The sequence below is a fragment of the Gopherus flavomarginatus genome, chromosome 2, assembly GCF_025201925.1.
Source record: "Gopherus flavomarginatus isolate rGopFla2 chromosome 2, rGopFla2.mat.asm, whole genome shotgun sequence".
Classification (NCBI taxonomy): Eukaryota; Metazoa; Chordata; order Testudines; family Testudinidae; genus Gopherus; species Gopherus flavomarginatus.
Window position 1 is genome coordinate 222,659,234 of NC_066618.1, and position 15,010 is coordinate 222,674,243.

Here is a 15,010-nt window from a genome sequence, read left to right on the forward strand (position 1 = left end):
AAGTTGCGTAACTTACGTAATTTAACTAGTGTAACTTACATCGACTTACAGCATTAGTGTAGACAAGGCCTTAGAGAGAGAGCACAGACTCTCACCCAGCGTATGTAATCCTCTCTCTACATTTCAGTTTCTGCACTGTTACAGGGAGTTAGTGTGCTTTTGTACTTCAGCAATGATTTAGTTCAAGGGGACTCTATACAAGTGCAACTATCTGCCTGCATATATCTCATTGCAGAGTCCGGATGGGTTCATGGAGCTCATCAGAACAGTAAGATCAATCAAATTGGGTTTCTTTCTCCTAGTGATGGGGACATGGAATGGGTGAATTAACAAAAGGCTCAACTTGCAACATGCCACATCGGGGTCTGCCAAAGAAACATGTGAACTGATTTGGTGAAGTAAGCTGCCTTTCCCACAAGAAAACGGCATGACCTGATGTCATACTAAGAAGTGACTCACTTGATAACAAAGTACCTTTTGAAATCTACGGCTCATGAACTTTTCATTGGTTTATGGCAAGAAAAGAATGGTTCAGAATAGCAAACATTTTTTCCCCCATGGTCAACCAGATAAGCAGGCTCTTTATTTTCAGGAACACTAAGCTTTATTTATTTATTTCATATATAAGTGTTTTATTCAGAAGCAGTAACATGGCAAATTTATCTAGGTAGTCATGAAGATATTTTGGTAAAATTATCTTGCAAAATATACTGTTTCAGTGGCATTTCAAAGGATGTTTTAAAACTCTTTAAAAAGTTCAGATACAATGTTAAAAATGGTGTTTTATAGGTTTGATCATATCCTTTATCAACAGTAGAAAAGAAAAAACTAAGTCATGGCATGTTGCCAATAATCTGAATAGAAGTAACCTCAGAAGAAATGCATTTTTTGCTGTTAACACAAAACTGTAAACTGGAGTTGTGTGTGGTCTTTCATATTAATTGTTCAGTAATAAATACTATGTCTTGACAGACTACATGAGTAAAAATTAATTCCCTTAACGTCCAGTTTTTAGCAGCTGCTGAATGTTCAGTGATGCACACGGCACACCTCTATGGGTTCTCTACATTTTTATTGACATATAAAAATCTGTTCACCACTCTAAAACTTTATCTGCATAGTAAGAATTTCTTCCACTATTATTTACAGAAAGGGCTTTTAGTGCAAAAACAGGAAATGATGTACTTGCCCCAGCATTTCTAGCACATCTCTCACACAGTTTCATTAAACATCAGTCAGAATCACTGAACTACATCTTCGGCCGCCAGCCATTAATGAACTGCAGTATTTTCTTAACCTGCAATTTGCTTAGCTTAAAGTCCTCAGAAAGGATCTCTTCTGTAAGCTGAACGAGTAAATTGCCATCAATCTTCTCTGTAACAAAGAATGATATGACATCTTCTGATAAACCAATAAATCTCAGAGATTTAGATACTTCCTCTATTGAGAGCCCAGAAAGGTCTGTAGGTGGTTGCCAAGGAGAGCCATCGCCACAAGACCTTGGTGCTAACTGAAGGTGAAGGGGAGATGAAAATGGGTAAGAAACAGAGAAAACGTTCTGCATGCCCTTTTTAACAGGATATTGATCTTCTGAGAGGTCTGGTGAACCAGTCTGAGATTCTTCCTCTGCACCGTCTATTTTCAGAGGCAGAGGACAAGTGTCTAGAACTGGCTTCTCATCGTTCAATTTTGGCGCACGAGGAGGTAAGGCAGGGCACGAATGACTCTGCTTTGCATTGCTGACTGCCAGATTTTTCTCATCAGTGCATTCTAAAGAGTAGCTTGCTGACTTTGGACAACTGCAAATGGTGTTGCTGAACTCTGTTGTGGTCAACTGTGTGTACACAGCAGGGAGTTCACATCCATCAAAGTCAAAAGTAAAAGAGGCTGGACAGTTTCTCTTTGGTGTGCCTGGAGTCTTCTGTCTTGGATAACTATAACTCCTGCTTGGATCCAGCAGAAAATCGTTCCTGTTTAAGCCTTCGGCAGCTCCAGAAAAATGGTTTGGCCAGGACAACCTAGAAGGCAGAGCTTCAGCTGAGGGGCTTCCAAAAGGCAGCTTGCTGTCAGGCTTTTTTGATTCGGTTTCCATCATGTTGCAAGGGTAGCAAGAAACAGGGGCACTCTCTGGTGGATTTGTCTTGTCACCTTCTGTGATGCTGCTTAAAAAACAAAGCAAAAAGATAGTTAGTATGAAGAATGGTTAGTGTATAAGCAATGTTGATATTTAACCATATAAATTAGGAGATCAGACTATAGAATCATAGAATATCAGGAGTGGAAGGGACCTCAAGAGGTCATCTAGTCCAACCCCTTGCTCAAAGCAGGATCAATCCCCAACTAAATAATAAATAATAATAAATATATGGAGATATACCTAGCTCACAGAACTGGAAGGGACTCCGAAAGGTCATCGAATCCAGCCCCCTGCCTTCACTAGCAAGACCAAGCCAGATCATCCTAGACAGAGCTTTGTCAAGCCTGACCTTAAAAACCTCTACGGAAGGAGATTCCACCACCTCCCTAGGTAACCCATTCCAGTGCTTCACCACCCTCCTAGTGAAAAAGTTCTTCCTAACATCCAACCTAAATCTCTCCCACTGCAACTTGAGACCATTGCTCCTTGTTCTGTCATCTGCTACCACTGAGAACAGTCTAAATCCATCCTCTTTGGAATCTCCTTTCAGGTAGTTGAAAGCAACTATCAAATCCCCCCTCATTCTTCTCTTCTGCAGACTAAACAATCTCAGTCCCCTCAGCCTCTTCTCACAAGTCTTGTGCTCCATCCCCTCTGCTGGACTCTTTCCAATTTTTCCACAGCCTTCTTGTAGTGTGGGGCCCAAAACTGGACACAGAACTCCAGATGACGCCTCACCAATGTTGAATAGAGAGGAATGATCACGTTCCTCAATCTGCTGGCAATGCCCCTACTTATACAGCCCAAAATGCCATTAGCCTTCTTGGCAACAAGGGCACATTGTTGACTCATATCCAGCTTCTCGTCCACTGTAACCCCAGGTCTTTTTCTGCAGAACTGCTGCTTAGCCGTTCGGTTCCTAGTCTGTAGAAGTGCATGGGATTTTTCTGTCCTAAGTGCAGGACTCTGCACTTGTCCTTGTTGAACTGCATCAGATTTCTTTTGGACCAATCCTCCAATTTGCCTAGGTCCCTCTATATCTTATTCCTACCCTTCAGCATATCTACCATTCCTCCCAGTTTAGTATCATCTTCAAACTTGCTGAGAATGCAGTTCACACCATCCTCTAAATCATTAATGAAGACATTAAACAAAACTCGCCCAAGGACCGACCCTTGGGGCACTCCACTTGATACCGGCTGCCAATTAGACATGGAGCTTGGCTAGCTCAGTTAGCAGAGCATCAGACTTTTAATCTGAGGGCCCAGGGTTCAAGTTCCTGGTCCAGCAGAGGAAACCTGTCCCCCCAAAACTTCAGAATCCATTTCTGGGGGGAGGGATAGCTCAGTGGTTTGAGCATTGGCCTGCTAAACCCAGGGTTATGAGTTCAATCCTTGACAGGGCCATTTAGGGATCTGGGGCAAAAATCTGTCTGGAGATTGGTCCTGCTCTGAGCAGGGGGTTGGATTAGATGACCTCCTGAGGTCCCTTCCAACCCTGATATTCTATGATTCTCTGGAGCCACTGATCACTACCTGTTGAGCCTGACGATCTAGCCAGCTTTCTATCCACATAAATTATCTGATCCTGAGCTTACTTGACTAATTAGGACTATCCTTCCTAAAATGCCCTTGAAAAGTCCACTCATCCAGCCCATACCACTTTAACTTGCTGGCAGTTATGAAAGAAAAACAATTGCTTCAGTCCTGCCACCTAATTGCTTGAGCCCCAGCACCTCTTTCATTACAAATTAAGCACTGGACAGGATTTGTGAAAGTCACTTCTGTGAGAAGTACACACCCAACCATACTTATACAACATAATACAGATCAAGTAAAACAATAGCAATAATAAAAGTTTGCTGCTATGTATAACTTATTTAAATGTGCAAGTAAGTTAGCTATGATGTCACTGCCTCTTCTTTTCAAGGGCACTTTCGGAAGAATAGTCCTAATTAGTCAATTAAGCTCAGGATCAGATAATTTATATCCAAGGGTGCTGGAGGGATTTAAGAATTAAGGAGTAAAGTTGCCTACTAAACTTTGCAATCTCCTATTAAAATCAGGTATATGACAGAGGACAAGAGTAGTAAATGTTTTATCTATTTTTTTTTTATCATCATCAGAGGAGTAGCCGTGTTAGTCTGGATCTGTAAAAGCAGCAAAGAATCTTGTGGCACCTTATAGACTAACAGACGTTTTGGAGCATGAGCTTTCGTGGGTGAATACCCACTTCGTCGGATGCATGTAGACGAAGTGGGTATTCACCCACAAAAGCTCATGCTCCAAAACATCTGTTAGTCTATAAGGTGCCACAGGACTCTTTGCTGCTTTTTTTTAATTACTATTATTATTATTTTTTTTAAGTGCTTGGGGTAATCCTAGGAGTGACAGACCAGTAAACCTTCCTTCAGTAGTAAGGAAACTGGAAAAGTTAAAATGAACACAATTATTTACAAAATACCTCCATGTATAGCAGAGAAACAAGCACAGTGGTGGAAAAAGTCATTTGAATTTTTCATACACTTAACTAGGCTTGGAAGGACTGGATTTTTAATCAGAAAATGTGAGTAAATGTCATTTTCACCATACACACACGAAAAATTATTTCCACCAATAATAAGCATTTTTCTTTAACTATCCATCAATTTTGATACTTGAGAACTTAAGGGGTTTATTTAAGCATATTTACTTTATATATTTTAATATGTAATGTTGACAATTTGTGTTTTAATGGTTATAAATATGGCCCTACTTGAATAATCTTCAATTATGGCTGAGTTGTAGACAAGACACAGAAAATAGTGGAAAAGTGATAACGGATCTTTATTAATAGCTGTAATTTGAAAAAGCCAAGAAAATTTAAGAAAAATTTGCTGGAATGATACAATACTCCAGTATTATGTTATGACTGCTAATTTTTTTTTTTTTTTTTTATAACCAGACATTTTGCGGCAACTATATAACATTCATTCAAAAAAAGAGTGAAGACTAAAAGTCTTAACACAATTGCTGTAGGCATTGAATGTTAGTGCAGTACTAATTGCACACTCAAAATGTACACAAAGTTGGTGACTGTGCAAAGTAAGATAATTAAAATAAAAATGGTGGTAGAAGCCTAATATTTCAGGAATTGCGATTTCCATAATATTGCGAACGACGTAGGGACTTAGTTATAAACCTCTACCTCTTTGCATCCCACCATCTACTGTCATTGAATAATTATTGTGCAGTACCCTTCCCCCTAATAATTTCCTTCAACTGTGGAAATTTAAGTTGATTAAAACTGAAAAAAAGGCTTAAAAATAATCAGTATTATCTGCTGAAATTATAAAAAAAATAAAAATTGAATTCTGCCAAGCCTACATTTTAATTTAGGGCTTGACTACACTTGTGAGTTACAGCATATTAAAGCAGCCCCTAATTCATGAGGCGTCCACACTGGCAAGGCATGTAGAGCTCCTGGACTCTGAAGCTGGAGCGCTCCTGGTAATCCACCTCCATGAGAAGCATAACGCTTGCTGCGCCCTGCTGGAGCACCGCGGCGCCAGTGTGGACACCCTGGTCTATTAATGTACTCTGATCGGCCTCCAGAAGTGTCCCACAATGCCTGTTCTTGTCACTCTGATCATCACTTGGAACTCTATTGCCCTGCCCTCATTGCAGGGTTAAAGTGAAAGAGCTGCGGAATGCCTATCGCAAACCGTGCGACGCAAACAGCTGATCTGGTGCTGCCCCCACGACCTGCCATTTCTACAAAAAACTGGACATGATACTTGGGGGCGACCTCCACTCCAAAAACCACCATGGACACTTCAGAACCCAGTTCAACAAGGCAGGAGGAGGAGGAGGAGGAAAGCGGGAGCGAGGATGCTGAGGAGGAGAGAGACAACCCAGCATCCCCAGATGCATGCAGCCAGGAGCGGTTTTCAAGCCAGGAGGAAGGTAGTCACTCGCAGCAGACGGTGCTTGGGGAAGGACAAACACCAGAGGTGCCCGGTAAGCGGCTTTTATTTTGGGAATGAAGTTGTTTGGTGTGGGCTCTTGAGGTGAGGAGGGTTAGGGCTGCATGCATGCCTAGGTGCTGAATAGGGCGTTGATGTGCTCTCTCACATCATGGTAATCGGCCTCAGTGATCTCTTCAAAGGTCTCATGCAGAAGCTGGGAAATCCACTTGCGCAGGTTCCGTGGCAGAGCTACTGTGCTCCTTGTTCCAGTAAGGCTAACATGTCCGCATGACTGTGCCGTGATGGGTGGGGGAACCATTGCTGCACACAGGCACACTGCATATGGGCCAAGGCAGAAGCCACATTGTAGTAGAAACCTACTCCCTTGCTTCCCAGGTCACCCCAAGCAGCGAGATTTCTTCCAGGACAAACTCCTGTGGAAAATGTGGGGACAGTGTTCAGCCTCCAGGTGTTGAACCTCTGAGGTCCATGCCTGAGTGAATCTTTCACCCTTCCCTTCACAAATGTTATGGAGGGTACAGCACACGGATATAACCGTGGGGACGTGGTCATCAGCCAAGTCCAGCTTTCCAAGCAGACAGCACCAGTGGCCCTTTAAACAGCCAAAAGCACACTCCACAGTCATTCTGCACTGACTCAGACTGTTGTTGAACCGCTCCTTGCTGCTGTCAAGGCTCCCTGTGTAGGGTTTCAAGAGCCATGGCATTAAAGGGTAAGCAGGGTCTCCAAGGATTGCAATAGGCATTTCGACTTCCCCTACGGTGATCTAGTCTGGGAAGAAAGTGCTGGCTTGCAGCTTTCTGAACAGGCCTGTGTTCCAAAAGATGCATGACTCATGCACCTTTCTGGACCAGCCTGCGTTAATGTCAATGAAAAGCCTAGGATGATCCCCAAGCACGTGGAGAATCACAGAGAAATACCCCTTCCGATTAACATACTTGGAGGCCAGGTGGGCTGGTGCCAAAATTGAAATATGTGTCCCATCTATAGCCCTTCCACAGTTAGGGAAATCCATTGGTGCAAAGCCAGCCACAATGTCATGCACGTTACCCAGAGTCACAGTTCTTCTGAGCAGGATGCGATTAATGGTCCTGTAAACTTGCATCAACACAATTCCAGCGGTCGACTTTCCCACTCCAAACTGGTTCGCGACCAATCGGTAGCTGTCTGAAGTTGTTGGCTTCCAGATTGCAATAGCCACTCGCTTCTCCACTGGCAGGGCAGCTCTCAATCTCGTGTGCTTGCGCCACAGGGTGGGGGCAAGCTCATCACACAGTGCCATGAAAGTGGCTTTTCTTATCCGAAAGTTCTGCAGCCACTGCTCATCAGCCCAGACTTGCATGACGATGTGATCCCACCACTCATTGCTTGTTTCCCGAGCCCAAAAACGATGTTGCATGGTGGTTAGCATGTCCGTGAATGCCACAAGCAATCTCGCATTGTATGCGTTATGTGAGTCGACATCATCCTCAGACTCCTCAGTTTGTAGCTTAAGGAGTAACTCAACTGCAATTCATGATGTGCTGGCGAGACCCATCAACATATTCCTCAGCAGTTCAGGATCCATTCCCACCGATCGAAAGGGAAGACAGACTGTGCAGTACCAAAAAGGTTGGAAAATGGTGCCAAATGTGGATGGAAGCACAGGGATTGTGGGGATGTGAAGTGATTCATCATAGGGCATTGGGATAGAACCCAGAATGCCCCGCACCCTCCCTCCCCCTTCCCACGAGTCACAGTGCCAGAATGAAAAGAGATAGCTGCCGATAATGCACCGCTCCTAATGCCACTGCAAGTGCTGCAAACGTGGTCACACCAGTGCGCTTGCAGCTGACAGTGTGAACACACTGCAGCGCTTTCCCTGCTGTAGTCTCCGAGGGCTGGTTTAACTCCCAGCGCTCTTCATCTGCAAGTGTAGCCATGCCCTTAGGCTGTCTCTAAATTGCAAGCTAGGGGTGTGATTCCCCTGCTCGTGCACAGACTCGCCCTAACTCTCATCGAGTTAGTGCGAGCATAAATAGCAACGTAGCCATGATAGCAAGGGTAGCGGCAGCTGAGGCATGGCCGAGTACATACCCATTGGGCTCAGCTTGATGAGAGCTAGCATGAGTATGTGTGCACAGGCAGGGGAATTCTGTGTAGACAAAGCTTAACAATCCAACAATGGATAACACAGGAAAGATACTTGGGCATCTCTGTGTGACAGCTCAATGGAAACCTCTGCTCAGTGTGTAGCAGTGGTCAAAAAGAAAAAAGAAAAGTTAGTCAGTATAAGGCATGAGATGGAAAACTGTGCAAATACTATGGTATTCTACAATGGTGCTGAGTGCGGAGAGGGGCTGCAGCCAGCCAGCTGTGCTCACTGATTCAGAACCACGCCACCCCAGCACACGTTATAGCCGCACAGGGGCAGCCTAACTTACACCAGTGGAGGATCAGAAAGAAGAGCTCCTCCCCAATGCACCTCCTCCCTCTCTCTATTCTGCCTCCAACACCCTCCACCACCCTTCTCTGTGCACTATGCATAAGGGGGAGGCAGTTAGTGTAGGTGGCAGGTTTATGACAGAAGAGAGCACCCCTGCACATGAAGGTCATTCTCTACTGTTCATCTCCTACTTCACGGGCATTTGCGGCCACTTAGACTGCGCAAAGTGGCCTTGGCAGACTAGAGAATCCAGCTCGAGGCCCATCTAGTTTACGAGGATAGTTAGTAAGAGAGGACATCATAGGGGTGTACAAAATGAACATGATAGAGAAAATAAATTGGTTGCTCCTGTTTATCTTCTGCCACAACACAAGAACAAGGAAATATTTAATGATATTTTAAAAAATGTAAATGATAAAGATCAATAAAAGGAAATACTTTTGAAGATGTTTATTGACACCCTCTCTCATCCGCCACAAACAACCCTACTGGAACTCAGTGCTGCAGGACTCAAAGGAGGCAGGGATCTAGTAGGGCTTAGGAAGCGATCACCAGACGTTTATATGAACAGTGAGAACGTTCAGTTACGTTGAACGGGGTACATAAACCTTCATGCTTAAAGGCATATGCTGACCTCTAACAAGGGAAGTCTAGGAAACCAATAGGCAAGCTATTCCATAATCTACCTACTACACACTTCCCAACTGTGGGACTACCCCACTGGTCTGAGTTAGCACGGTAATTCCAACATAAATTAGCTTCATAGTTTACTGCCGGCATCTAAGGAGTCTGGTGGCACCTTAAAGACTAACAGATCTGTCTTCACGAACAAGGTCAGCTCCCAGACTGCCACACTGGGCAGCACAGTATGGGGAGGAGGTGATTAGCCCTCTGTGGAGAAAGAAGTGGCTCGGGACTATTTAGAAAAACTGGACAAACATAAGTCCATGGGGCCGGATGCGCTGCATCTGAGAGTGCTAAAGGAGTTAGAGAATGTGATTGCAGAGCCATTGGCCATTGTCTTTGAAAACTCCTGGCCATCGAGGGAGGTTCTGGAGGATTGGAAAAAAGCTAATGCAGTGCCCATCTTTAAAAAAGGAAAGGAGGAGGATGCGGGAAACTACAGGCCAGTCAGCCTCACCTCAGTCCCTGGAAAAATCATGGAGCAGGTCCTCAAGGAATCAATTTTGAAGCACTTGGAGGAGAGGAAAGTGATCAGGAACAGTCAGCATCGATTCACCAAGGGCAAGTCATGCCTGACTAACCTAAATGCCTTCTATGAGGGGATAACTAGGTCTGTGGATGAGGGGAAAGCAGTGGATGTGTTAATCCTTGACTTTAGCAAAGCTTTTGATACCGTCTCTCACAGTATTCTTGCCGGAAAGTTAAAGTAGATGGGCTGGATGAATGGACTATAAAGTAGACAGAAAGCTGGCTAGATCGTCGGGCTCAATGGGTAGTGATCAATGGCTCCATGTCTAGTTGGCAGCTGGTGTCAAGCAGAGTGCCCCAAGGGTCGATCCTGGGCTAGTTTTATTCCATATCTTCAATAAAGATCTCGAGGAAGGCGTAGACTGCACCCTCGGCAAGTTTGCAGATTACACTAAACTGGGAGGAGTGGTAGATATGCTGGAGGGTAGGGATAGGATACAGAAAAGAAACCTGATGAGGTTCATCAAGGACAAGTGCAGAGTCCTGCACTTAGGACGGAAGAATCCCATTCACTGTTACAAACTAGGGACCAAATGGCTAGGAAGCAGTTCTGCAGAAAAGGACCTAGGAGTTACAGTGGACGAGAAGCTGGATATGAGTCAACAGTGCGCTCTTGTTGCCAAGAAGGCTAACGGCATTTTGGGCTGTATAAGTAGGGGCACTGCCAGTAGATCGAGGGACGTGATCATTCCCCTCTATTCGACATTGGTGAGGCCTCATCTGGAGTACTGTGTCCAGTTTTGGGCCCCACACTACAAGAAGGCTGTGGAAAAATTGGAAAGAGTCCAGCGGAGGGCAGAAAAAATGATTAGGCGGATGGAACACATGACTGATGAGGAGAGGCTGAGGGAACTGGGATTGTTTAGTCTGCAGAAGAGAAGAATGAGGGGGGATTTGATAGCTGCCTTCAACTGCTGAAAGGGGGTTCCAAAGAGGATAGATCTAGACTGTTCTCAGTGGTAGCAGATGACAGAACAAGGAGTAATGGTCTCAAGTTGCAATGGGGGAGGTTTAGGTTGGATATTAGGAAACACGTTTTCACTAGGAGGGTGGTGAAGCAATGGAATGGTTACCTAGGGGGTGGTGGAATCTCCTTCTTTAGAGGTTTTTAAGGTCAGGTTTGACAAAGCCCTGGCTGGGATGATTTAGCTGGGAATTGGTCCTGCTTTGAGCAGGGGTGGGACTAGATGACCTCCTGAGGTCCCTTCCAACCCTGATATTCTATGATTTGGGCAAAGCTTTTGTGGGTAAAAAAAAAAAAAAAAAAAGTGGTTTTTTTACCCACAAAAGCTTATGCCCAAATAAATCTGTTAGTCTAAGGTGCCACTGACTCCTTGTTGTTTTTGTAGATAAAGACTAACCCCGCTACTCCCAATACTTGATACTTGCATCTAAATAAATATATTTCAATGAAAATGTTTAAGAGCAATGTATAAAGCATGGGTGAACAAAAATGTTGCTAGGATATTTAATAAGATTTTGCACAGAGTTAAGTTTGCACATACAAGCTAACTTTAGTATTTTGGGACTTGCATGTTTACCCCCCGGTGTTAACATTCTCTTCATAGATTTTGTTTTAAAATTAAGTGTTATACAGAATTGTATATGATTCCCCTTGAAATTTAGGATAGATTTTCTATCTCATATCTTGCACACCTATGGTAAAATATGTAAGTATTAAGTAATAATTTTCATGTATTGTATAATAAATTAACAGCTTCTGCTTATGTGAGTTTGCTTTGCCTTGAGTATTTTAAAAAAGAGCTACTTCACCAAGGCCTTGGCTACACTGGCGCTTTACAGCGCTGCAACTTTTTTGCTCAGGGATGTGAAAAAACACCCCCCTGAGCGCAGCAAGTTACAGCGCTGTAAAGCGCCAGTGTAAACAGTGGCAGCTCCCGGCACTGCAAGCTAATCCCCACAGGGAGGTTGAGTACCTGCAGCGCTGGTGCCGTGACCACACTTGCACTTTAAAGCGCTGCCACGGGAGTGCTCCCGCAGCAGTGATTTGGAGTTTCGAGTGTAGCCAAGTCCCAAGTTAACCCCTAACAGGAAGCAGTGACACCAACCTGCATCATATGTTAACAGAAAACTTTAAAAAAAACATTCATCAGGCAATTTTCAGAATAGTTAAAAATGTACACATTCATAGACAAACAGTATTTCCCTATAGAGGGAAATATTTGGATTTCATAGCTCAAATACATACATGTTGTGCAATCCTGAAGAATAGTAAGACAGCGTAGGGCTAGGAGAACGAGTCTGTTGCCGTGCTGGTTTGATTGTGCGAGGAGGAATGGAAGGACTGGTGGACAAGGGCTTTGAACTTCGTGGTGGAACAGGCGGAGCATTGAGGAGCCTGCATTCCTCTCTTACCTATGTTAGAAAAGAAGATTTAGCAAATAGCTTGAGAACCCAAGTAACAACATTCTGCACCAGATGTAAGTTCAGGTTTCTACCTTGGAAGGAAATAATAAAAAGGAAGAAGAAAATGCTAGTGGTAAACAGTACTTTATCACCAAATATGTGTCTGTCTTAAGTACCCGCTAGAGGAGACAAAAGCTTACAAAAAGTTTGCAACCAGGAGGTCTTATTACTTGCAAAGTAAAGTTACTAGTGTATATTTTTATGTACTTTTATTCCACTAGTTTTACATCTGTTCATTCAAAAGAATGAAGATTGGAATTGTTTAAAGGAAACTAAGTGGTGTAGAAGGTTAGACTGAACATTTCAGGTACTGTATGTGCTGTAGGGGAATGACATATTTGAACAAATCTGTTTGCTAATGGAGTTTAGTTAGTTGTAGTGATCCCTCCTAAGACAGGAAGTGACAATATCTAAATAGTATCAGAGGGGTAGCCATGTTAGTCTGGATCTGTAAAAGCAGCAGAGTCCTGTGGCACCTTATAGACTAACAGACGTATTGGAGCACGAGCTTTTGTGGGTGAATACCCACTTCGTTGGATGCATGCACCCACGAAAGCTCGTGCTCCAATATGTCTGTTAGTCTATAAGGTGCCACAGGAATCTTTGCTGCTACTGCTAATGTACGCCATATGTACTATAGGATACATTTGATAACACTCCAGAGCAGATGCAGTAGCACTGCAGAACTGAAATAGACTAGTTGGGATATCTGACTCTTTATTCTGGTTGCCATTTTCACTTTTTGCTGCTGTCTTGCATTCTTGCTCTTGTGGTTTTGATGGAAAATATGTGTAAGTTCTGTGTGCCAGCCAGCAGAGGGAGCATTGTAACCAGTCCTATCTTCCCTGCCATCCTTAACCACTAAAGTACAAACACCTTCAGTTAGGCTAACTTACAATTTAGGAAGTCTGTTTCTACTTCTACTACCAGATCTGCTGCAGAAGCTCAGGGGAATTGACAATGCAACTGAACTGAATACACCTTTGTTCTCAGTCTTCATTAATTCTGCTGAAAGAGGGTTTAGGTTTATCAAACAATACACATCTTTACAGGTATATTATAGGTTAGGTCTGACAGTGAGTTCTATGATCTCAGCTCTGCGCAAATCCAGATGTACTTTAGAAGCCAAGCACTGAAAGAATTAGTGTAACCTCTAAAAGTGACCCATTACACCACGTTACATGTAAATTAGCAAATAGCCTTAATTATTTTTCCTTCTATTTGTGGTGTAAAGTAAAAATGGACTCAAGTCTCCAAGCTCAAAAAGGGAGTTAGATATACTCCAATTGTTTATGAGGAGGAGGGGGTGAGAAGAGAGAGAAAAAAATTCAGCGAGCAAGACCACCAGCAACATATGCAACACCAATGGGTTAAAGCATGAGGGCAAAGGAACCTGATAAAATACAAACTCATTCTGTTAGGTTGGATTTTGAGCAAAAGAAATATCTTCATCTCCCACCATGTTTCCAGCTTACACTTATATCACAGCTACAGTCACGGCAGTGGCCCAATTGTCATAATCAGAGCAGTTTTCATCATACCTGACTACTGGTGCATTATTGTAATTATTCTTCCTTTATCAAAGTTTCAGTTCGGGCCCATTTCTAGTTAGAAGAACATTCCTCATAGAATGGACCAATGGGCTAAGGACCCGACTCAAACCCTTTTGAAGGAGCGTAATTTTACTCACATGACTAGTTGCACTGAATAAATTTATTCAGAGTAAAAGTTACTCATACATATATTTGTAAGGACCACACCACAGGTCAAAAGCAGGCCCTTCATATACCGCATCCAGTCTTATGTTAAACATGTAATGGAGCAAAGGAAATTCTCATTTTAGGTGGAAATTGTATGTTTAAATTTAAGAACACTGCAGAACTAACAGCTTGGCAACACTGCAACATGCAATTAGCATTTAAAGTGATCTAATTGATTAAAAAAATAAATGTGGAAACTTTTGCAACTTACTTCATTGCTTCCCCAAATGCAATAACCCATTTAATACTTACGTTAAAAAGGAAATCAGGGATTGGGACATTTCAGTACATTCTTTTCTCAAATCAGAACAAGTTAAAATTACAGGAAATGCCCAACAGCATAAAATGCTGAAATAAATGTGGCTCTAAGGGCTCCTATTTGCTCTCTCGCTAAAAGACTGGAATCAACTTTACATATGTTTGTTATTGAATTCAGGCATAAAATTCTGGAACCATTTTAGTACTGTGCCCCCCAAGAATGCCTAGGGACTTAAAAAAATGAAGCCAGACTAAGCAAAGTGAATATGGCGTGCTCTGTAACATGCCCTTAGGGTCAGAGAGAGACTGTTCAGGGCAGCTCATTGTATGCATGGAGCAGGCAAGGAATTATTATTATTATTTTTTTACTTGAAAGAATAAGAGATATTGGCACAATTAATTACACTTACTACCTATCACCTTGTCCTCCTGTGTTTAATTCAGGATAAGGCCACAGGAAGTCACATCCTCACATTCCATCTCAATTACATTAAAACAATATAATATCAGGCTGTTAAGACCGAGACCCCGTTCTAATAGCACCCACCATCATCAGATAAAGAAACAGACCTTAAGATGGTTAAAGAAAACTTAGTTTGATAACATCCTGTCTGGCAACAAATTACTTATCAATAGTTGTGATTGTGAAATCCTCATTTCTTTACTGTTTTGTCATTATGGTCCCCACTCCCCTATTGTTTGTCGGTATAATCTCTGTCTGGTTTTTTTGATTGTTTCCGTCTGTTAAATAATTTTGCTAGGTGTAATTAATTAAGCTGGTGAGGTATAATTGGTTAGAGAATTTTGTTAGGATTGGTTAGTGA

General features: G+C 42.9%; 1 protein-coding gene across 3 annotated transcripts in view; it reads right to left on the bottom strand.

The window, feature by feature from the left end:
* Positions 1 to 635: 635 nt before the first annotated feature.
* The window catches only part of GAREM1 (GRB2 associated regulator of MAPK1 subtype 1), a 130,416-nt gene continuing 116,041 nt past the window's right edge, over positions 636 to 15,010 (bottom strand). For 2 of the 3 annotated variants that reach the window (XM_050941950.1, XM_050941952.1), the window contains 2 exons: positions 11,951 to 12,117; positions 636 to 2,162 (listed from right to left, as the gene is read on the bottom strand). In XM_050941950.1, the coding sequence (XP_050797907.1) occupies positions 1,250 to 2,162; positions 11,951 to 12,117 (1,080 nt within the window). In that variant the 3' untranslated portion in view covers positions 636 to 1,249. The remainder of the gene's footprint in view (positions 2,163 to 11,950; positions 12,118 to 15,010) is intronic. The other variant, XM_050941951.1, reaches the window with a different exon arrangement.